Source organism: Phacochoerus africanus, chromosome 2, assembly GCF_016906955.1.
Source record: "Phacochoerus africanus isolate WHEZ1 chromosome 2, ROS_Pafr_v1, whole genome shotgun sequence".
Lineage (NCBI taxonomy): Eukaryota > Metazoa > Chordata > Mammalia > Artiodactyla > Suidae > Phacochoerus > Phacochoerus africanus.
In genome coordinates this window covers 142,346,585-142,369,541 of record NC_062545.1, presented here as the reverse complement: position 1 = coordinate 142,369,541, position 22,957 = coordinate 142,346,585, and the positions used below count along the sequence as shown (strand labels likewise).

Genomic DNA, 22,957 nt, shown 5'->3' with positions numbered 1-22,957 from the left:
GCAGCGAGGGGGGCAGGTGGAGAGTGGCACAGATTGTGACCAGGGATTAGGAAAACATACAAATCTGATTTTCCCCAGGAAAAGCATCCGCCAGCAGAGGCTCTTCAGAGGCTGGAGGTCAAGAGATTTACTTATAAAACAACCGTTAAGAAATCCATGCATCCTCCATCTTCTCCTTCACCCAAACAGTCCAAATAAATGCTTGTCCAAAGGCAAGGTGGAGAGACAGGACAAGGGGTCGGACTCTGACAAGGGGCAGGAATCATACCTACTGGATGTAGGGTTTTGTATAGGGGCCCGATGCATTAATTTGCTTATGTGCAGGTGAATACACGATCATGACGGCTCATTTCCATCTGAAGAGGAAGATCGGGTACTTCGTCATCCAGACCTACCTCCCCTGCATAATGACCGTGATCTTGTCGCAAGTGTCCTTTTGGCTAAACCGAGAATCAGTCCCAGCCAGGACAGTGTTCGGTGAGTATCCTGCAGACTGTGTTCTGCAAAGGCTTCTGACCACCCCCAAATAGGAACAGACTGGAACCCCCTAATGCTGCCTGTGTGTTCTGTGACCTGGAAAACAAACAGACCGATTAGTTATGAACTCAGTGTCAAAGACTAGATTTAAGGTTGCCCTCTGAACCAGGGTTCAGAGACAGACAATCATTGTTGACCTTTTGAAAGGCCTTTCTCTGGTAGCCTTTTTTTTTTTTTTTGAGGTTTGAAATTGCCAGCAATCTGTGAGATTTTGTCGCAGCATCTTCACAGGTCTCATGAAGGACTGTTTTCTGTATTATCAGGCGCATCTTAAAAATGTGCATGCCTCTTCAAAATTAACCCCTTAGTGGCAATCAATATGTTACTTGCGATACAATAGTAATAAATTGTATATATATAAAATATCATGTATAAATGTACATATATATATATATTTTATATATGATAAGAATCTAGAACGATATTATCTAACATTCCTGAGACATAAATCAAGTAGGATAGCAAGATCTCAGGAGGCATCTTGGCACAGCGGTCACAACTGAATTTTGACTCTTACCAGGAAGCTCATTTTATCAAATTCAGGTAGTGATCTTAAAAGGAATTTTGAAGGTCAGTTGTAATAGATGCTCACATCTTTCTTTTTTTTTTTTTCCTTTTTTCTTTTTTTGCTTTTTAGGGCCGCACCCGCAGCATAATGGAAGTTCCCAGGCTAGGGGTTGAGCAGCTGCAGGCCTATGCCACGGCCACAGCAACATGGGATCCAAGCCATGTCTGCAACCTACACAGCTCATGGCAACACCAGATCCTTAACCCTCTGAGGGAGGCCACGGATCGAACCCGCATCCTCATGGATACTAGTCGGGTTCGTTACCTCTGAGCCACTATGGGAACTCTGATGCTCTCATCTTTCTAAACTGTAAAATGCAGTTCTCACATCAGCTCTTCCTGTTGCACTTTCCTTTCCAAAGAAAGAAGGCTTGGCCTGCATTTCCCCCTAGTGCTCCTAGAGGTGGAGGAAGCTGAGGGTCCTGGGGGTTTTGAGTGAGGACCCAGGAGTGCTGTTGGCTCACCACTGCTCTATCTGGAATCACATGGGCATCTTCCCCTGCCTCACCAAATTTAGCTTCAGGAAGGCTTCAGGGAGGTGTGGAGGTCAGCTCGTAGCCAGGCAGTGCTCTCCCAGCTCTTAGGAGAACGTTAGTAGGTGGGCAATGAAAAAAATTTAGTTTGGAGAACACTTCATATTCTAGTATGTTTCCTCTTGGATATTCTCAGTGCATATTAGGATGTCGAAGGACCTGAGGAAACACAAGAAGCTTGTTCAAGGTCATGCCCACCGCACTTCTCCTCAGCACAATGATTAACTGGATTTCTAAGAAAAATCAAAGATGCCTACTGATTTCTCATTAAGCACTAATTCCATGCACAGTACTATGGTCAGTGAGTATATATAAATATGAAAGGATGTCATCGAATGGAGACTAAGCTGCTGTGACCACCAGCCCCATGATACTCTTTTGATACTGCATTGGTTTCCTAGGGCTGTTCTAACAAAGTACCACACATGGGGGTTAAGCAATAGAAAATAACTGTCTCACAGTTCTGGAGCCTACAAGTTCACGATCAGCAGAGTTAGTTTCTTCTGAGGGCTATGAGAGAAGGCTCTGTTCTCGGCTTCTCTCCAAGTTTCTGGTAGTTTCGTGGCTTGTGGCAGCATAACTCCAGTCTTCACATGGTGTTCTCCGAGTGTGTGTGTGTGTGTGTGTGTGTGTGATACCAGCCATATTGGATTGGTCATTGGTCATTACTCTAATGACCTCATTTTAACTTGATAACTTCTGTAAAGACCATATTTCCAAGTAAGGTGACATTAGGACTTCGTCTTGTGAATTTTGGCGGGGGTTCAATTCAATGCATAACAGGTGGATTGCACCCTTGTGCAAACAAAACCATGATAAGAAGAAAGGCACAGAGCATGTGGACACTATGTGGGCAGTAAGGGTTCAGCAGACCTGGATCCCAGTAGAGCTACTCACTTGCCAACTGGTGAACTCAAGTATATTACAAATTTTTTTTTTTTTTAGCTGCATCCTTGGCATGTGGAAGTTCCTGGACCAGGTTTGAACCTAAGTTACAGCAGTAACAACAGAGTCAGAGTCCTTAACCTGCTGAGCCACCAGGGAACTTCCTATAAACAATTTTTAAATCTTTTAAGCTCTTCATCTGCAAGATGGGGATAATGACCCCATCCAGAATATGGCTTAGGTCAGAGTCTGGCCCTCAGAAGACACCTGATAGGGGCCTATCATCTGTTCATCCTAGAGGGACATCCCTGAGTTCCATTGTGGCTTAGCAGGTTAAGAACCTGACATAGTATCCTTGAGGATGTGGATTCGATCCCTGGCCTTACTCAGTGGGTTAAGGATCTGGCGTTGCTGTAAGCCGTAGTGTAGATCCCAGATGTGGCTCAGATCCAATGTTACTGTGGCTGCGGTGTAGGCTCACAGCTGCAGCTCCTATTCGCAGCTGCAGCTCCTATTCGACCCCTGGCCTGGGAACTTCCATATGCTGCAGGTGTGGCCCTAAAAAGAAAATGAATAATTAGAGGGACATCCTCCTCCAAGGATCCAGACTTGCTGTGAGGTTACTTTGGATTTCCCCAGAAGACAAGGCAAATGGCCACAAGCAACTCACAGGGCAGCCTCAAAATGACCTGGTTCCTTAGAGGAAGTGAAGTGCTGAGACCCAGATTCAGACATGGTGCTTCTGTTGCCCTTGGGTCCTTGGCATCTTCAGGCTGCATTGGTCCATGAGAAAACAAGCCTGTCTCATCAGCTGGCTGGAGCCCAGGTATGCAAGGTACACAGTGAGACTTTGTGAAGGGCTTTCATGGAGCCTTGGGGACACCCTTGCCCTTCTCAGCTAGACTTGCCTTGGAGCCATGAAGAAGCCCCACTCCTCTGACCCATCCTTGTTCAAGAGCACTAGATGTCTGCAGGGCTCAGGTCTGGACAATAGAGACAGGGCTAGGATATGTGCGTGAATCAGACACAATTCCCTGCCTTCTTTGATTTATATTCTAGAGAAAGGAGATGATTGATAAGGTAAATAAATTAAGCAGTGCTTTAAATGCACAAATGTGTTGTGCTATGAAAATCATGAAGTGAGAGGGGAATTTGGGCTAGAGGGTTGGAGTGACAGTTCCTTTCTGTCTTTGTAAGGTCCAGGGGTATTACACTGGGGTCCGGTGCTGACACTGATCCTTGTTCCCATTGTCTCCCCCTCACCTCTGTCATTGACAACCACAGGAGTGACCACGGTGCTGACCATGACGACCCTCAGTATCAGTGCCCGGAACTCTCTGCCCAAAGTGGCTTATGCGACGGCCATGGACTGGTTCATAGCCGTGTGCTATGCTTTTGTGTTCTCTGCGCTGATAGAGTTTGCCACAGTCAACTATTTCACAAAGAGAGGCTGGGCCTGGGATGGCAAAAAAGCCTTGGAAGCAGCCAAGATCAAGGTACCAACTTCATTCTCCTCCTCCTTACTCCAGAGGAAGCGTGCCTGGTTTTATGCCCCAATATAAGACAGGTGTTTCTCTTCCCTACATCCCTCCCGCTGAAAAGTGATGCCTTTTCTTACAGTCCAGGTCCTTACGAAGTGTTACAGCAGGTCCTGTTTTAAATTTATCTGGAATCACCCATCTTCATTCAGGTGAAAGGGCTGATGTCATAGGAATGGTTTGGGCTTGTTCATATGCAGACCTGTTACTTTTGCTAAGGTCCCTTCTGTCTGTTCAGGGACTGCCTATCAATTTTGAATCTTCTGCTCACCCTTTTGCCACTTCACCACGCAGTGTGCCTTCTGCAAGGAGGCCGAAGGTCACAGAGAGAGCCTTCGACTTACTGGAAGCAGCACAGTTCTGCTGATGAGATGATCTGGCTCGCTTCAATGATGTGCACAAGTTATTGTGAGAAGCATTCCTCTGTTCAAAGCAATTAAGTGTTGAGGACTGAGAGGGAGATTGGTGCCTGAGGCTAAAAAAAGTTTGTACAACATTCCAGACTGAACCAGGTCCTTGGGCAAATGAGAATAACATACATGGACTGAAAAATAAATAGCACATGGTAAAGTGCCCATCAGCTCATGCCTAAAACAAACGAGTCCTTTCTCTGAGAGACGTGCAGGCCGGTGTGACCAGAATGGACTTGAAAGTGAAATTTCAACACTACTTTGGAAAACGTCCCAAAGGGAGTTCTTGGAGAATCTTATGGGAAACTGGGCCCCAAACCTGTGGTTTCATCAGCACACCCCACTGCTGCTGAGGACACTCAGCTGGGCTCACCCACCATCCACGCTTGGTTTCACATTCCTCACTGCACTTCTTTTCTTGTGAAAAGTCAGCGTTGCGAAAGTTCTGACTTGACCTGGCCCTTCTCGTTCTTGCCACCTCCAAACTCCAGGAGTCCGGGTTTCAGTCACTGAAGAAAGACCCTCTTCCAGGCCCAGCTCCCTGGGAGGGAGGGCCTTGAAGAGCAGGAATCTCACAAATGGGTGTGTTTGGGGGTGGGGGGGCATGAGCAGATGGCAGCAGATGGTTGGGGAGCTGGGAGAAGGTTGCAGAAGCAGACCACCTTCAGACCATGCGTGGACCTACCTGTCCCAGGCTGGTGGAGCATGGAGGAATGTCTGTCGGGGGACAGACATGAATGGAGCCTGGGGAGAGGGGGTATCCCAACAGCTAGCACTGTGTTGCCGGAAAGTAAATGTTTGCTAAGGGCCTGGGCGACGGTGGACTGGAGGTGGCCTCCCTGAGGGGGGAGACCAGCTGGGAGGTATTGCAGGGATCGAGACCACCAGGTTTGTGTCTGTGAGTTTAGGAAGAAGGTGAAACCCACAAGGCCATGGAGAGTCCTAGAATGTCCTTGAATGGGCTGCTATCACTGTCACGTTCAGCCTCATTGTCCCTGCTGCTCGTCATAGATCTGAACTGCATACCTGCAGGCAGGGTGGGTAACATGGCTCATCGAATCCCAGGTTAGCTCTGATCTTCTAGAAGAGGAAGTGTTGTTCCCTCAGGGCTGCGGTGCTGGAGATCCACCCCTTAGGCCAGTGGAAGAGGCATCGGGGAGTCTGCAGGCATCCCAGCAGGTGGATCCCACTGCTAGACAAGATGATGGGCAAAAATCCATAAGCTGGCATCAGCTTTGTGGCATGAACTAGCTTTCATTTACAAATAGAGAAAACCTGAACCCTGGACTGTGTTCACCACTGTTGCATGTGGGAATCTTCAGAGCTTGGGGTGCAGGGCCATTGTGAGGGGTGAATACCTGTGAAAGGTCAGAGGAAGAGGTTGAAGTTGACCATGGTAGGGTGGGGTGAGGGGGTGCTGTCTCCTAGCTACCTGCCCAGGGTAGGGCTGCCTATCACCCGGGAAGGAGGGCCAGAGGCATGTGTCCAGGACTACCAAGGCTGCTCTGAGCCCCATGCTGCTTGCTGCCTCCCCTTTCCTGTAGGAAATGCCCACAACCCAGACCCACCACCCCCTCCTAAAGTGTCTGCTCTGTCCTGGTTGTATTCAGAGATGAGGCCATGCCAAGCCTTCAATGGGCCAGTCCCTCTGCCTGGTGCACTTATTCTGGCAACCCAGCCAAGATGCTGGGTGTTGCACAGAGTGGCCCCCAGGCCCTGCTCTGGTCTGAAGCTCTGGCCACCCTGGCTGTGGCCCTGGGGCATTGTTCACCCTGCACCTGGGTCAGTCTGTGCTCTTACACCACTTCGCTTTTCACTGCTTCTTTTTGCTCCTTGCTCCCTGAACTTCCCTTCTGTGTTTTATCTTTCACATATTTTTAATGGCGAGTATATTTTCTTTCTCTTTTTTTAAACTAGTGTCACCACGCTGTGCATTACATCCCCAGAACTTATTTTTAGAGGCCATGCCCGTGGCATTCAGAAGTTCCCAGGCCAGGGATAGATCCCACTGCTACAGCAGTGACAAAGTGGAATCCTTAACCCACTGAGCCACCAAGGAACTCCAGATTTTTTTTTTTTTTGCCTTTTTGTCTTTTTAGGGCTGCACTCATGGCATATGTATGTTCTCAGGCTAGGAATCCAATTGGAGCTGTAGCCACCGGCCTATGCCACAGCCATAGCGACTCAGGATCTGACCGCATCTGAGACCTACACCATAGCTCACAGCAATACCAGATCCTTAACTCACTGAGCGAGGCCAGGGATTGAACCCACATCCCCATGAATGCTAGTCAGGTTCATTAGCCGCTGAGTCATGATGGGAACTCCCACAGCTTATTTATTTTATAACTGGAAGTTTGTACTTTTTGATCACCTTCAGCCATTTTGCTCCCCTCACCACTCCCCACCCCTGGCAACAACCAGTCTGTTCTCTGTATCTATGAGTTCAGATTTTGTTTGTTTACTTAGATTCCACAAATTAGTGAAATCATACAGTATTTGTTTTTCTCTGTCTGACATTTCATTTAGCATCATGCCGTCAAGGTTCATCTATTGTTGGAAATGGCAGGATTTTCTTCTTTTTTGTGGCTGAATAGTATTCCATATATGCATATATATGCGCATATTATATTTTGTTTAACCATTCATCCATTGATGGACACTTAAGTTGTTACTGTATCTTGCTAGTGTGAATAATGCTATTTCAGTGTTCCCTTTGTGGCACAGTGGAAAAGAATCCGACTAGGAACCATGGGGTCGTGGGTTCGATCCCTGGCCTCACTCAGTGGGTTGAGGATCCCGTGTTGCCATGGGCTGTGGTGTGGGTTGCAGATGCAGCTCAGATCTGGCGTGGCTGTGGTATAGGCCAGAGGCAACAGCTCCTATTGGACCCCTAGCCTGGGAACCTCCATATGCCGCAGGTGCAGCCCTAAAAAAAAAAGACCAAAAAAATGCTGTTTCAAATAAGGGGCTACAGATATCTTTTTTAGATGATGATATATTTTCTTTAATATTTATGTGTTTTCCAAATTTATTTAATGAGATTATGTTACTTTGGTAAAGGAACAGGATTTTTTTTCAACATTCTGTCATACAAATTTTCAGACCTACAGCAATGTTTAAAGAATTGAGAGTTCTCGTACCTCAGTGGGTTAAGGATCCAGTGTTGTCGCTGAAACAGCTTGGGTCACTGCTGTGGTGTGGGTTAATTCCTGGGCTGGGAATTTCCACATCCTGTGGCTGTGGCCAAAAAAAAAATGGAATTGCAAAATGAAAACCAGTCTATCATTAGCATTTTACTATGCTTATAATTACTGCCTATCTACCTATTATCTATCTATCTATCTATCTGTTTAACTATGTATCTGTGCTACCTAAAATCTATTTATCCATTCATTCATCCACCATCCTCAATCCATCTGTCAATGTATCTTATTTTTTTTCTGTATTTCAAAGTAAATGTCAGATGGCAGTGCATTTCACACTAAATACTTCAGCAAGCATATCACTAACTAGAGTTCAGTATTTGTTCGTTGTTTGATTCTTTTGAAGCAAAACTTACGTAGTGTGAAATGCAGAAATCTTAACAGTACATTTGCTAAGTTTTGATAAGCATTTGCCAGTATAACTCAAATCCCTATCAAGATAGAGAACATCACCACCACTCTAGAAAGTTCACCATACCCTGTCCTACTCGGTTCCGTTCCCATCTCAACTAAGGTAACCATTGTTCCAAATTTTTCTACCATAAGGTGTTTTGCCTGTTCTAGGATTTCACATCCAAGGTTGGCCATGTGCAGTTCTAGGCTTAGAAGTCTGTGGATGGCTGCTCTCTGCCAAGCTGATCTATCTGTCCCTCCCCCCAACCCCACCCTCTCTTTTTTGAGAGATAAACCTTTGGAACCTTTAGAAGTGAACTGACTGTTGCCTGCAAGGGGCATGCCCTTACATTCTTCTTATATTTTTGCAGAAAAAGGAGCGTGAACTTACACTAAATAAGTCAACAAATGCTTATACTACTGGGAAGATGACCCACCCCCCAAACATCCCAAAGGAGCAGACCTCCGCAGGAACCTCAAATGCATCTTCAGTCTCAGTCAAACCTTCTGAAGACAAGACTTCTGAAAACAAAAAGACTTACAACAGCATCAGCAAGATTGACAAAATGTCCCGAATTATATTCCCAGTCCTCTTTGGCACTTTCAACCTTGTTTACTGGGCAACATATTTGAATAGGGAGCCGGTGATTAAAGGGGCTACCTCTCCAAAATGACCTGCCATACTCCCATCTCCAAGAGAGCCATACGTTGAGTGACAGGTACCAAGGAGAGGTTGAGCTTGGGGGACCTCCCAGGTTTGGGCACTATCTTTCAGGAAATGTTTGCATGTTGAATAATCTGTACAAATAATATTGCCTTGATGTTTCTATATATAATGTCAGATGTTTCAAAGATGTTCCATTGATAAAAATCAAACTACTTTCTAGAAAAACAGGAGACAATGACTCTGACACTCAGACGCTCAGTATCTTACATTGATAGTTTACAAAGGAGTATATTTTTAACTGTTCCAAGTGTTACCTAACAATGTTTTTTATACTTCAATATCATTTCATACAAATTTTCCCAGCAAATAAATATTTTAGGAAATGCTCCATGATTATTACTTGACAAGCTCTCACAAGAAACAAATATCGCAAAGAGCACATTTTTCATTAAAAAGGAAACTGTGGGCATTTGTGTACAAAACTAATTGCCTTTGATAATTCTTACTGTTCTGAAATGAAGAGCGCTGCATGATCTTACATTCAGACATAGATAAAACAAATATTGATGCAGACATTTAATAACTGAATTATATGTTATGTTAGATTAACAGATAAAATATTCCCCCAAGAAAAAAATTTAACTGCTTAAAAAAATCTTTTTGGGGGGGGCAGTAGAAGAAACTTACTTCTCTCCCCCTGAATCCCACACTGCTAACAAAACAATGACCAAGGAGGAAAAGATCTTAAAACAAAAAGTAGTGTGATGACAGTCTTGGCATTTGGCCTGAGTGTCCACTATCTGAAACACTGACCACACCTCACTGCCGCCAGTGCGTAGTGCATCAGTGGTGAAAAATTGTAACTGAGTTATTTTCCATCTTATTTCCCTGTATATGTTTCATGATTGACTTATTGCTCTGTTGGCTTTTGTAGATGAATCTTAAATGTTCATTAAAAAATAAAAACCAAACTGATCCTGTGGATAAATGTCATTCTTCTGAAGGAAAAAATTCATATTTTGGTGGTTGGACTCATTTCCTCAAAATGATGTAAACGAAACCCGTCATGAAGTTGCTTGGGGAAAAAGTTCTTACTTGGCTGCTCACCTCTATTCCAATCTCATTCCTTTGGGAAGCATGTAGAAAGAAAGCTGACTTCAACCACAGTGAGGCAAATAGGTAAAATCAAAATTTCTTTCCAACACATATGTCTCCATGGTACAGACCCCCTGGGTCTTTGCTTGATAGAGCCATATCTGAAGGTGTTCCCAAGGTGGGTTCTTGCTGTGGTCAAGGTGACATGCCTTTCCTTTTGCTGTTAGTGAACAGTGATGCAAAGTACTGCATGTAGACCATCTACTTACTGTTGGAGGAAGTATCCAGGAACAACATGTATAAAATAAATACTTCCTGCCTCTTTTGTGACTCGCTTGGAATTATAAAAGGGACATTATGATAAGGGTATCAAAATTAGTCCTTCCTAGATTGACTACTTAATGGTATCCTTTTCTTTAAAACCCATCCACCTCACTGTGTTTGGTGGACACAGACAAGGAAATGGCCATGGACACAAGTATAGGCAGATATTCAGAAGTATTTTGTCTTGAATATAAATGGTCATTAGAAATGCCTGTAGCATCCATTCACTGAAAACTCCAAGTACTTATCCTGAAAAACCTTTTCACAGAATTCAAGGTCAGATATTATATTTTACCAGTGTATTATGAGAGATGCACAGAACTACTACATTATTCAAAAAGACAGGTGCCCATTTTTGGCATCTCTTGTTCCATTGTCCCTTCTATGACTGGTTTCAGGCTCTCATAGTAGGAAGGTAAAGGTCAACAACAAAAAAGGTGCATTTAAAAATTCACACAAGAACCATTTCTGTATTTCTAGTGGTGCTATATTTGTATAACTAGGTGTGTGCTTTCCAATATATCATAGCATAAAATTGGTTAAAACCAAAGGCAGAGCCAAAGATGACACTGGAACTTCTGTCGTCATTAACTACTAATTTATATTTCTCTTATATGGTTTTTACAGTTTTGCTTTGTATTGTACTTTGGAAAAAAAATATACTATAGGTTAGGTCTAAAAAGCTGTACATCCAAATGCTCACTTTTTTTGTTATTGTTCTTTAGGGCCACACTTGCGCAAGTTCCCAGGCTAGGGGTTCAGCTACAGCCGCTGGCCTACACCATGGCCACAGCAACTCAGGATCCGAGTCACGTCTGCAACCTATGCCACAGCGCACAGCAATACTGGATCCTTAACCCACTGAACGAGGCCAGGGATTGAACCCGCAACCTCACGAACACTAGTTGGGTTCATAACCCACTAAGCCACAAGGGGAACTCCCAAATGCTCACTTTAAACATCTCAATCCTAATGGGAAATGATGTTTTCCATATCAGGTTGCAATAATTTTCTTAAGTCTAGCCTTTGTTACTGGAAACCCTAGGAGTTCTACTAGGTAAATTCCAGTTTGAAGATGTACCTACTGCATTTACGTGCTGCTCAGTCTTAAATGTGATGAATATTTAGTGAAAAAGATCACATTAGTTCTGCTGATTTTGTTTTGTAGATATTTCAGTGTTTATTATTTTTAATGAGGACATAATAATCACCTTGGGAAAAATAACTAGGCAAGAAATTAAATTTTTTGAAAACAATTATAAATTACAGCGCCCTACTTTAGAACCAGAATATTTAAATGTATCTCTTTTGACATCACCATAAATAGAAAGACAGAATATTCTAAAAAGTCTGCAATAAGTATTATTTCCCTATTTCTCAGGAAGTGATGGGTCTATCTAAGGGAGGCTATGGCTAAGGTTAACATAATGCTCGTATACAATAATTGGGTTCAAATATTTCTAAAGTAACTATCATAGTTTAAATGGTACAGCAACACCCTGCGTTGAAGATTGACAAGGAAATAGCAAATCTTCTAACCTATTTGTTACATTAATTCTTTAGAAATAATGCTCTATGTCTCCTTTGGGATAAGTTAGGGAAAAAGGGTGCAGTAAATGAGAAAACTCTATTTTACAAACAAGGATGTTGAAACCCAAAGAGGTTAATCCATTGGCTCCAATCTTATCACACCTTAGGAGAAAACTCAGGCCTGGATTTCAATTCTCATAGCTTCTAATTCTGGGTTCAGAACACCATGCAATTGCTTCCAGGTGGAAGTGGATTTAGAACCAAAATGTAACCTAAAATGGGGAAATCTTGCTTTAAGCACTGGTTGAGTGATTATGAAGAATGCCCTAGAGAATAGTTTTTACACTGAAAATGTAACCTTTAAGGCTGTTCCTGCTTATATTAAAGTGCTGTGCTTCTGTGATCTTAGAAACTCCTCTTGCTTGAAAGGACCCGTGGAGGTAGCACTCTTCCCATCTGAGAGAGGAGGGAGCAAGGATGCAGGGAGGAGAGAGAGAGAAGCACTGATGGACTAGAGCCTGTGTCTGGATGGGATTGCTCCTTCCAGAAGATCTAAATGACTGCACTGGGAAGGGAGCTCTACCTCAAGGGGAAAACGTAACTACAATGACATAAATCTTCAATCAATGTGCCTCCATTGTAAGAAGCAGCTTCAAATCAAAAAGAACTTTTCGTTTTTTAATTGGAAATGCCATCGTTCCCTCAGTGAAAACAGTATTTTAAATATTTAAAAATTAGCCTTCATGTCTTTTACAATACCAGCACATCTGGGACAAGCAATGCCATGAGCAAACATGGTGAGTATTTGAATATGAATTACTCTGATCATTGCAATTACTTGCCAGGTTTGCAGTGATGTAAGGTAATGTTTTTGAAGTGTGCAAAAAGTTCATTTCATCAGAGATTTGCATGATTATCTGTTTGTCAGTGTCATTTTCAATAGACTTAACTCCAATCTCAGTGGTTATGTAGCTTATTTTTAAAATAAACATGGGTTCTTTATGGAAATTTGTAGTTTAAAAATATTTACTGCCTAGAATTTCCCTAATATAAAAGTCTGAAGAAAAAAAAAAAACAGGTTTCTCTAGTTTTTCTGAGTTCAAATTTAAAGTAAAACTCAAGATCAGATACTATATTTTGAAAATTATGGCCTTAGAAAGGAAAATCTGAAATGAGCTTTAATTGACTCAATACACTAATCTAAGTCTAATTTGTTCTGAATTCTTAGTGTTGCTACCACTGTCTCCTTAGCAGCCAATACTATTCCAGGACATTAACAGGTGCTCAGCGAATGTGAACCAATGGGGGGAAAGAATATTGGAAAGTGAGAGGACTGGATGTGATGAAACTTCTTTGGATATCCCACCCAAAGAAAATATGTCTTTAAGAGTTTATGGAGTAAAAATTTAAGGGGTTTTACAAAGCTATCCATGTTTGACATAACAACAGTGGACACACAACCCACACACAACCCACAACAACAGCTTGACAAGAGACCAACCCTTTAGTTATAAAGTGGCTGTGTTATTTATTACTCAGAGCTGGAGTGATTACCTTGATACATCTCCTCTCAGAAAGCAATGACAGCTCTGGTGAGATTGTCAAAAGCAACAATTTCAGAACTCTGGAAATTTAATTAAAGGCACACAACAAATTGAAAGGGTTTGTTGGGAGTTCCCATGGTGGCTCAGAACAAACCCAACTAGTATCCATGAGGATGTGGGTTTGATCCTTGGCCTCGCTCAGTGGGTGAAGGATCCAGAGTTGCTATGAGCTGTGGTGTAGGTCACAGACGTGGCTCAGATCCCGAGTTGCTGTGGCTGTGGCATAGGCCCTGCAGCTACAGCTCCAAATAGATCCTTAGCCTGGGAACTTTCATATGTCAAGGGTGTGGCCCTAAAAAGACCAAAAAAAAAAAAAACTTTATTGAAGAAAATCTACTGAACCTCAGTTAGAAGTGAAGACTATGGCATTTTTTTTTCTTTCTAAAGTTGCACCTGTAGTATATGGAAATCCTTGGGCTAGGGGGTCTAACCAGAGCTACAGCTAGGCCTACACCACAGCAACAGCAACACTTGATCCAAGCCGCATCTGTGACCACAGCTTGTGGTAACGCTGGATCCTTAACCAACTGAGCAAGGGCAGAGATCAAAGCCACATTCTCACAGACACTATATCAGTTTCTTAACCCACTGAGCCACAGGAGGAACCCTAAGGACTATGACGTTTTAACTTAAAGATACTCCCACCTCCTTACCAGCTCCTTGGCATGGTGCCATGAAGACCAGCAGTTTGCTGCCTCCCGTGGGAGTTAACTTAATTTGGAACTCCACAGAAAGCCCCTTCCCCAAAACTTTGCCACTGTTATTATTTTTGGCCACAGGCACAGCATGCAAAAGTTCCCAGGTCAGGGATCAAACCTGCACCACAGCAGTGACCTGAGCCATAGCAGTGACACCATCAGGTCCTTGACTCGCTGAGCCACATGGAAACTCCAGGTTTGCTACTATTTGGCCTGACTTGGAACTCCAAGGAAAAGCTTTGTTCCCAGGGCATTGTTGAAAAAACAGACATCCAGTAGCAGTCAGGGAAGGTAAACACTACAGCTTCCTAGGGCTGTGAAATAAGCTGGGGCTAAAAAGAGCTAGCCAAAAAATTTAAAAGCTAATGTAGGGACTCATATGTTCAAGGTAGACTATGAAAACCTCTGGCACATTCCCAGGGATCTGGAAGGTTGTGTCCATGTTCAGGGCTATATGAAGAGTCAGGAAAGAGCACAGAGAGCTATGCTGATCCAGGAATGACACCTAGGGAGCCAAGACTAAAAATTAAACAAAATTAAAACAAACAGAGATTTTCACACTATAGGAAATACAAACACTACAGAAATGGAAAGTTACTAAACAAACAAACAAACAAAAAAACAAATAGAACCCCCAATGACAATGAAAGTACAACAACAAATAATTGGGAAGAAGGGATGTATGATTGGATTTCATACATATGTCTAGTATGTTTAGTTTTCAACAAATGCTTTAATTTCAACAAATATGAGATATGCAAAGAAACAAGGAAGTATAGCCTATATACAGGAAACAAAACAATTGAAAAAAATGGACCCCAAGGATACCCAAATGTTCAACTCAGTAGATAGACTTTATCAGCACCACATACTAACCACTTGAGCTAATTAGCCCTATAGTAGGTAGATTTGTTGTTTTTATTGTCTTTTGGGGACCACACCTGTGGCATATGCAAGTTCCCAGGCTTGGGGTCAAATCAGAGATGTAGCTGCTGGCCTACACCACAATCACAGCAAGGCCAGATCTGAGCCACACCTCTGACCTACACCACAGCTTGAGGCAATGCCAGATCCTTAATCCACTGAGCAAGACCAGGGATCAAACCTATGTCTTCATGGATACTAGTTGGGTTCATTATCACTGAGCCATGATAGGAACTCCTAGATGTCACTTCTAAAAAGAACCAACTAGAAATTCTGTAGTTAAGTAGTATAGTAACTTAAATAAAAAATAAGAAGTTCCCATTGTGGCTCAGAGATAATGAACCCGACCAGTATCTACGAGGATGTGGGTTTGATCCCTGGCCTGGCTCAGTGGGTTATGGATCCGGCATTGCTGCGAGCTGTAGTAGCAGACATGTATTACAGACATGCCTCAGATCTGGTGTTGCTGTGGCTGTGACTGTGGCTGCCAGCTGCGGCTCCAATTTGACCCCTAGCCTGGGAACTTCCAAATGCCCCGGGTGTGGCCCTAGAAAAGCAAAAAGAAAGGAATGAAGTGAAAAATTCGCAAGTGGGCCTCTGTATTGGATTTGAGGAAGCAGAAGAAAGAACCAGCAAACTTGAAAATAAGTAAATGGAGATTATTCAGTCTGAGGAACAGAAAGAAATTATAGAGAATAAAATGAACAGAGCAGGACATCCATGAAACACCATCAAATAGACCAGTGTGCAGGAAACAGGAATCCTAGAAGAAAGATAAAGAAGAAAAACATTTGATGAAATAATGGTCAAAACTCCTATATCAAACAAAGTTATCCTTCGAAAAAGCAACTGAAATAGACATCCTTGGGTGAATAAAAATGGAGTGAATTAATCTATTATAGACCAAATTTACCAAAAATAGCAAAAGTATTTCAAGTTGAAAATATATGATGTTAGGTGGCAGCTTAAATCCATACAAAGTAAGAAGACCAGTAAAAGTAATTTCATAGGTAAATGTAATAGAAAAGATAAACATACTTTTTATTCTTTCTCCTCTTACCTGATTTTAAAAGGTAGTTATAGGAAATAGAAATTATAAAACTATATTGTTAAGTTTATAAGCAGTAATTTATAGAATAATATCACAATAAAGACAGAGCACCATATTGGAACAAAATTTCTATATGCTATTGAAAATAAATTAGTAACAATTTTAGCTATATTATCTTAAGGAAAGATGCATGTTTAATCTCCAGAGCAACCACAAAGAAAATCAGAAGAGTAAAGATCCAGCAAAGGAATTAAAACAGTGTACTAGAAAATATCTAACACAGAAGAGGGCAGAAAATGAGTAATACAGGAACAGAGAGGATATAAGAAAACAAAAAGCAAAACAGGAGATATAAATTCAATATCAATAATTATGTTACAGGTGTATTTGATAGTCCAATCAAAAGGTAGAGATTGTCAGACTTAAAAAAAAAAAAAAAAGATCCAACTATATGCTACCAATAAGAGACAGATTTCAGACTCAAAGACACAAATAAGTTAAAAGTACAAAGGTGAAAAACATACACCATGCATGCAAACAGTAACTAAAAGACTGCTGGAATAATATAAAAAATATTACTAGAGACAGGAGAGACAGTTTATAGCAATAAAACAGTTCACGGAGTTCCTGCTGTGGCACATTGGATCGGTGGCCTCTTGGGGGTGCTGGGACATGGTTTTGGTCTCCAGCCTGGCACAGCAGCTGCAGTTTAGGTCATGACTATAGCTCAGATCTGATTCCTGGCCTGGGAACTCCGTATGCCCCAGGGCAGCCAAAAAAGAAAGAAAGAAAAAACAAAAACCAGTCAGTTCATCAGGAATACAGAACAATTCAAAGCAGATGTGCAGATGTGCATCTGAAAACAGAGCCCCAAAATATATGAAGGGAAAAGCTGACAGATTTGAAAGGAGAAATAGATTCTCAATAATAAGAGTTGAAAATATCAATACTCCATTCTCAATAATTGATAGGACAATTGGACAGAAAATCATCAGGGATCTAGAAGATAAGAACAACACTATCAACCAGCCTGACTTAACAGACATGAACAGTCTACCCAGCAATGACAGAGTATACAAAGGGTATACAAATGCACCTGTGCTTTTCTCCAAGATACAGCATTTTCTATACAACAAAACATTTTAATACATTTAGTGAGATTAAAATCATATAAAGCATGTTCTCAAAACACAATGGCACTAAATTAGGAATTTATTGTTCAAATCAAGACATTTTTAGGAGGGCTCAAGACAATAACTACACCAGGACAACAGGTAAAAATCAAAACTGACTCGAGCAAATTAAGTACTGTGTTGCTTTTGCTTTTGGCAGGGAACCCACTATATGGATGGGAATTCCGACTCTTCTGCCTCAGGCATCTTGAGTGAAACCTTCCTTACCATGTAAACTTTGAGTCAGCAGCCCCTCTTTTACAGATTGAATTGGGGGTATTTCAAAAATCATGCCCTTCATTTTCAAATGATTTAATTTTAAATTTCACTGTGCCCCATCCCTATTTTAAACCATTTAAAGAACAGATTCAGTCAGAATTTTTTATATTTTTTTCTTAAACCCACATGACAAAAGGTGGGCTGTGGGAAATTTGCAAGGAAATCTTGGCTTTACTTTTTTGTTGCCTCTAGCTACTGACCCTGTCTTGGCCTTGGGAATGCTTGACATTTTAAAATGGTTAATTTCTACTCATAATATTCTGGAAGTTCTGTGCTTTACTAGAAATGAATACCATGCCAAATCTCAAATATCCTGAAACCTTCATATGATAAATAATAGAGGGGAAAAGAAATACTTTGCAGTTTTCTTACCTATAGTTTTAGTTTATAGGAGTGAGCCAATGGAGCCTGACTACATAGAAGGGATTTTATTAGGAGAAGTAGCCTAACTTAAGTATCTGAGCATGAAAGGGGCAAAGTCAATGCAAAGCTCTGGTCATTCAAAAACATGCTTCTGTTTTCTGAGAAACCTCCACACTGCTTTACCTAGTGGCTGTACCAATTTACATTCCCACCAACAATGTTGGCATTTCCTTTCTCTCCACACCCTCGCCACAGTCACAGCAACATCAGACCTGAGCTGTGTCTGTGACCTACACCACAGCTCATGGCAATGCTGGATTCTTAACCCACTGAGTGAGGCCAGGGATCAAACGCGCAACCTCATCGTATAGGAATGTTCAATCCCTGGCCTCACTCAGCAGGTTAAGGATCCCACTGGAACTCCTAGTTGGAATTGAACTCCTAGTTGGATTCGAACTCCTAGTTGGATTCGTTTCCTCAGTGCCATGATAGGAACTCCCTCATTGTGGTTTTGATTTGCATTTCTCTAATAATTAGTGATGTTGCCTCAGAAAACTAAATATGGAACTACCATATGATCCAGGAACCCCACTCCTGGCATCTATCTAAGAGAAAGGCATAATTCAAAGAGATACATACCCCCTATGTCCATTGCCAACACTATTCACAATAGCCAAGACATGGAAACATCCTAAATGTCCATCAACAGATGAATGGATTAAGAAGATGTGGTACAGGGGTTCCTGTTGTGGCTCAGCAGTAACGAACTTGACTAGTATCCCTGAGAATGTGGGTTCCACCCCTGGCCTCACTCAGTGGGTTAAGGATCCTGTGCTGCTGTTGCTGTAAGGTCACAGATGTGGCTCAGATCCCACATAGCTGTGGCTGTGGCATAGGCTACAGTTCCGATTTGGCCCCTAGCCTTGGAACTTCCATATGCCTCAAGTGTGGCCATAAAAAGCAAAAAAAAAAAAAAAAAAGATGTGGTGTATATACACAGTGGAATACTACTACTCAGCCATAAAAAGAACAAGATAATGCCATTTATAACAACATGGATGCAAGTAGACATCAAACTAAGTGAAGAAAGTGAGAAAGAGAACAACAAATACAATATGATATCACTTATATGTGGAATCTAAAATGTGGCACAAATGAACCTGTCTACAAAGCAGAAACAGACTCACAGACATAGAGAAGAGAATTGTGGTTGCCAAAGTGTAGGGAAGGAAGGGAATGGGATGGACTGGGAGTTTGGGTTTAGTAAATGCAAACTATTACATTAGAATAAACAATAAGGTCCTATTGTATAGCACAAGGAACTGTATCCAATCTCCTGGAATAGGCCATGATGGAAAATGGTATAAAAAGAAAGAATAAATATATATGTATGACTAAGTCACTATGCTGTACAGCATAAATTGGCACAACATTTTAAATCAACTATACTTTAAATTTAAAAAAAAAAAATGAAACACTCTTCTAAATTCCTGAGTGCAGCCTGTGAGAGGAAGTGGGTTGAATATTGCTGTGACCCTTTTAAGTTGCTACTGAAACTAACCCTCTATACCACCAAATGTTTAATAGTTAATGATTTCATATTCTTTTTTCTTTTTTAGACATGCCTGTGGTATGTGGACTTTCCAGGGCCAGGGATCAAACCTGAGCCACAGCAGTAACAAAGCCTGATCCTTAACCTACTGAGCCACTGGGGAACTCCATGATTTCATATTCTTTAGCAGCAAACCAGAGAAGCAAACCAATAGGTGATATTGATATAGATCAATAAATATATAGATATGTATGTGATAGACACACGTATGTATTGTTTGCACACTGTGCGAGATGGTGAAGCCAGTTCAAAGTCTACAGGGTAGGCCATTAGGAGGAGACCATCAGAAGCAGACTGGAACTCTGGTGACACAGGCCAAAGCTGTTGCTCATTAGTGGGAATCATTCCTCTTTCTCTTCTTTTCTCTTTTGTCTCTCTCCAGAAAGACTCAATCCTGCTTTTAACGATTTACATCTGGTAATGCCAGGCGCATGGAGGAAAATCTCCTTAATTTACTGTCCAATGATTAGGGACCTTAATTACATCTACAACTTCCTCCACAACAGCATCTGGATTTCATGTTTGGTTGAATAACTGGGGAGAGTAGCCTAAGCAAGTTGACACATCAAAATGCCACCACAGTCTTCCCCTTGTTCACTTGGCCCCTATACACATCTCCTTACCCAAATTTAATCCCCAAGTAGAGAGTTACAAAGTTACCTTTCTGCCTAACGTAATGCAAGGCACCTGCTACAACCAAAAAGCACACTAACGCCTTCCCCAGAAGAGAATACAAAGTGTTTTGGGTGCTATTCACTCATCCTGCCATATCTTATAACTTAAAAGATGAGATATAAAATTAACTATTACTAACACATTTTATATTAGAAAAGGGGATCATAGAGGGAAGAAAAGAGTAATATTTGTAGATACACAAAAAACAGATTCATTCCAAAATAAAGAAGAAATATTCATAATTATTAGACTCTGCATTTTTAAACCTGGCCACATGGGTATAGCTGTTATTTACAAATACCTACTTCCATGAATCATTTCCTATTCAATTGGCTCTCAGCAAGCATTTCAATTGGTCTTGGTGTTTGGCCTGATGGGCTTACCCAGATTCACTCCTCGTGGCTTTCTAACAAATTGTGTTGTTAAAGTTTTCCATTGGTTCTGATCATAGGACATGAAAATACTACCAGCTTCCTTAAGAGATTTCCTGTATCCCTGACATACTCTTTCTAACCTCCATTGGGGAGCAGCAATCCAATTTCCTGTGGTAGTCAGGATTAGTCCCCTAGCCAGCATAGTCCATCACTTTTTTTTTTTTTTGCCTATTGATTCAGAGGCCTGAGGAGCCCTAATAGTTGGTTGCCAATTTCATCCTTGTTTTTAATGGAATCATTGTCACATCCCCAGAGGGCTACATTCCTCCCTTTGGAACTAAACCCTCTAGACCAGCAGAGTCTAAGGTCAAGGAGCTGGGAACTGAAATTTTTCTAGGTATTATTCCCTAGCTGGTGTCATTGCTGTCTTCCTAGGCCACTATAACACATTCCCATAGAGTGGGTGGTTGAAACAATGAACATTTATTTCCCAAAGTTGTGAAGGATGGCAAGTCCAAGGTCAAGGTACTGGCTGGTCCAGCATCTGGTGAGGGCTCACTTCTGGGTCTTCCCGTTGGATCCTCACATGGTGGAGATCAGGGGGAGAGAAAGCGAGCTTTCACAGTCTCTTCCTCTGAGCCTCTGAGGGCACTGATCCCATCATAAGGGCTCTGCCCTCTCAAACTAATCTCTACCCAGAGGGCCCGTTCCTAATGCCATCACAGTGCAACCTCAGTATGTCACAAATAAATTTGTGAGGAACACAAATGTTCAGTCAATAACACTATCCCACTAGTCTATCAAGAAAGATGTAGGAAAAGGGTAATATAGTAAGACCTGTGAAGTCCATGAATTGGGCCCAATATCACAGCCTAAACATTGACATGAATACATCAAGACACAGAACCACTCCGTCTCCACTGGGGCCCCTCATAACCCTTTTATAGCTACACCCTCACTCCCATCTCTGTCCCCTCCTGAATCCCTGGTATAGCAACTCTTTAGTCTTGAGTCTTAATTCATCCCACCAGAAACCTCAACCACCTCTCCCTTCCAGAAGAGGGAGGTGACTCAGTGGCTAAAGGGCAGCTTTTGCTTCCTTACTTTCTTCTCTTGGCCACAGCTGTGGGCTCCTGGGAAGTTCCTTGCAGCCTGTTGCATGAAAGAAAAGAGCTGCAGCCTAGTTTCCAGATGGTTCTGTATGCTTTGTATGATGATGAGCAGAGGAAGGAGAGAGAAAGGAGAAAGTGAAATTAACCCTTTGACTATTACACAGATGACAGGGAAAAATCAGAGTAGGGCATTACAAACAGCCAAACTGCTGAGGAGAAGAAAAAGAATTACAAGCAACAGAACAAATATCAAACTCCCTGTATTCCAAACATGAAATACAAAAAAGAGCAAAAAAGACACAATAAGTAGAGAAAGTTCAGGCCTGGTACCAAAGTGAGTCTGGGGCAAGTCCTCAAAGTAAGTTCTTAAGGGGAAGGACTTACCTCTTCTATCAAAAGAAACACATTTTCACATAGGTTCATAAAGTAGATCTCAATGCTATGCAACACAGAAAACACACACACCAAAACCCAATGATCCAAGAAACGGAGATGTAAAGGTCTCAGTAAAGATATTCCGGGCAAATGAAAACCGAAAGAAAGCAGAGTCCTGACATCTGGCAAGGTAACATTCAGGCATGAAAAGATTAAACATGACAAGCCACAATTAAAGGCAAAGATATACAGAAATATACTGAAAAGTATGGCCATCATCCATACAATGTAGAAATTATAAGAGATGAAAGGAGACAGAAATAAATACATACACATTAAAATTTCAATATTAGGACAAAATAAGGCAAGAGAACAAAAAGTAAGTTAAAAAGAAAAAACCCAAATATCAAAATGAGGTAGATATCTGATGTATCTTGACTTTACATGCTCATATATGAGAATAGATTTTCTTCTCAAATACACAGGGACCAGACACACAATTAATCACATACTAGATCACTTAGTAATATTAAGAAATATCAGTATATCTATAAAGTAGAAGTTTCATAAATAACACTCTGATGACTAAACTAGAAATTAAAAACAAATAAAAAGCTCTCCCCCAATTGGAAATATAAAATTCTTCCAATAGCACAAAAATGAAGGGAGATGTAGAAATTGTCAAATTTTCAAAAAAAAAATCAATGTTAATTTAAAATTACGCATAAAATCTATGGGATACATTTAACACACATCAGAAGAAAATTCACATTCTTAAACACCTATTTCAACGCAAATGAAAAAATGCAAAAAAAATGAATTAAATTTCCACCAAAAATCTAGAAGTAAAATAATGAAATAAGCCAAATGAAAATTCATGGTGAGTAAGATAAAGGTAAAAGCAGAATTTAATTTTATAGGGTATAGAGTAGATCTAATTAATGAATCAAAACTCTGCAGATTAATAAAACAAAATATATAGGCTGCTTAAGACAAAAGGAGGAACATACACAAAATAAGAAACAATACTACT

At 41.4% G+C, this 22,957-nt stretch overlaps 1 protein-coding gene across 3 annotated transcripts in view; it reads left to right on the top strand.

The window, feature by feature from the left end:
• Nucleotides 1-9,723, top strand: part of GABRA5 (gamma-aminobutyric acid type A receptor subunit alpha5) — an 89,384-nt gene extending 79,661 nt beyond the window's left edge. For all 3 annotated transcript variants that reach the window (XM_047769458.1, XM_047769459.1, XM_047769460.1), the window contains 3 exons: nt 325-477; nt 3,807-4,018; nt 8,441-9,723. In XM_047769458.1, the coding sequence (XP_047625414.1) occupies nt 325-477; nt 3,807-4,018; nt 8,441-8,743 (668 nt within the window). In that variant the 3' untranslated portion in view covers nt 8,744-9,723. The remainder of the gene's footprint in view (nt 1-324; nt 478-3,806; nt 4,019-8,440) is intronic.
• Nucleotides 9,724-22,957: the final 13,234 nt, after the last annotated feature.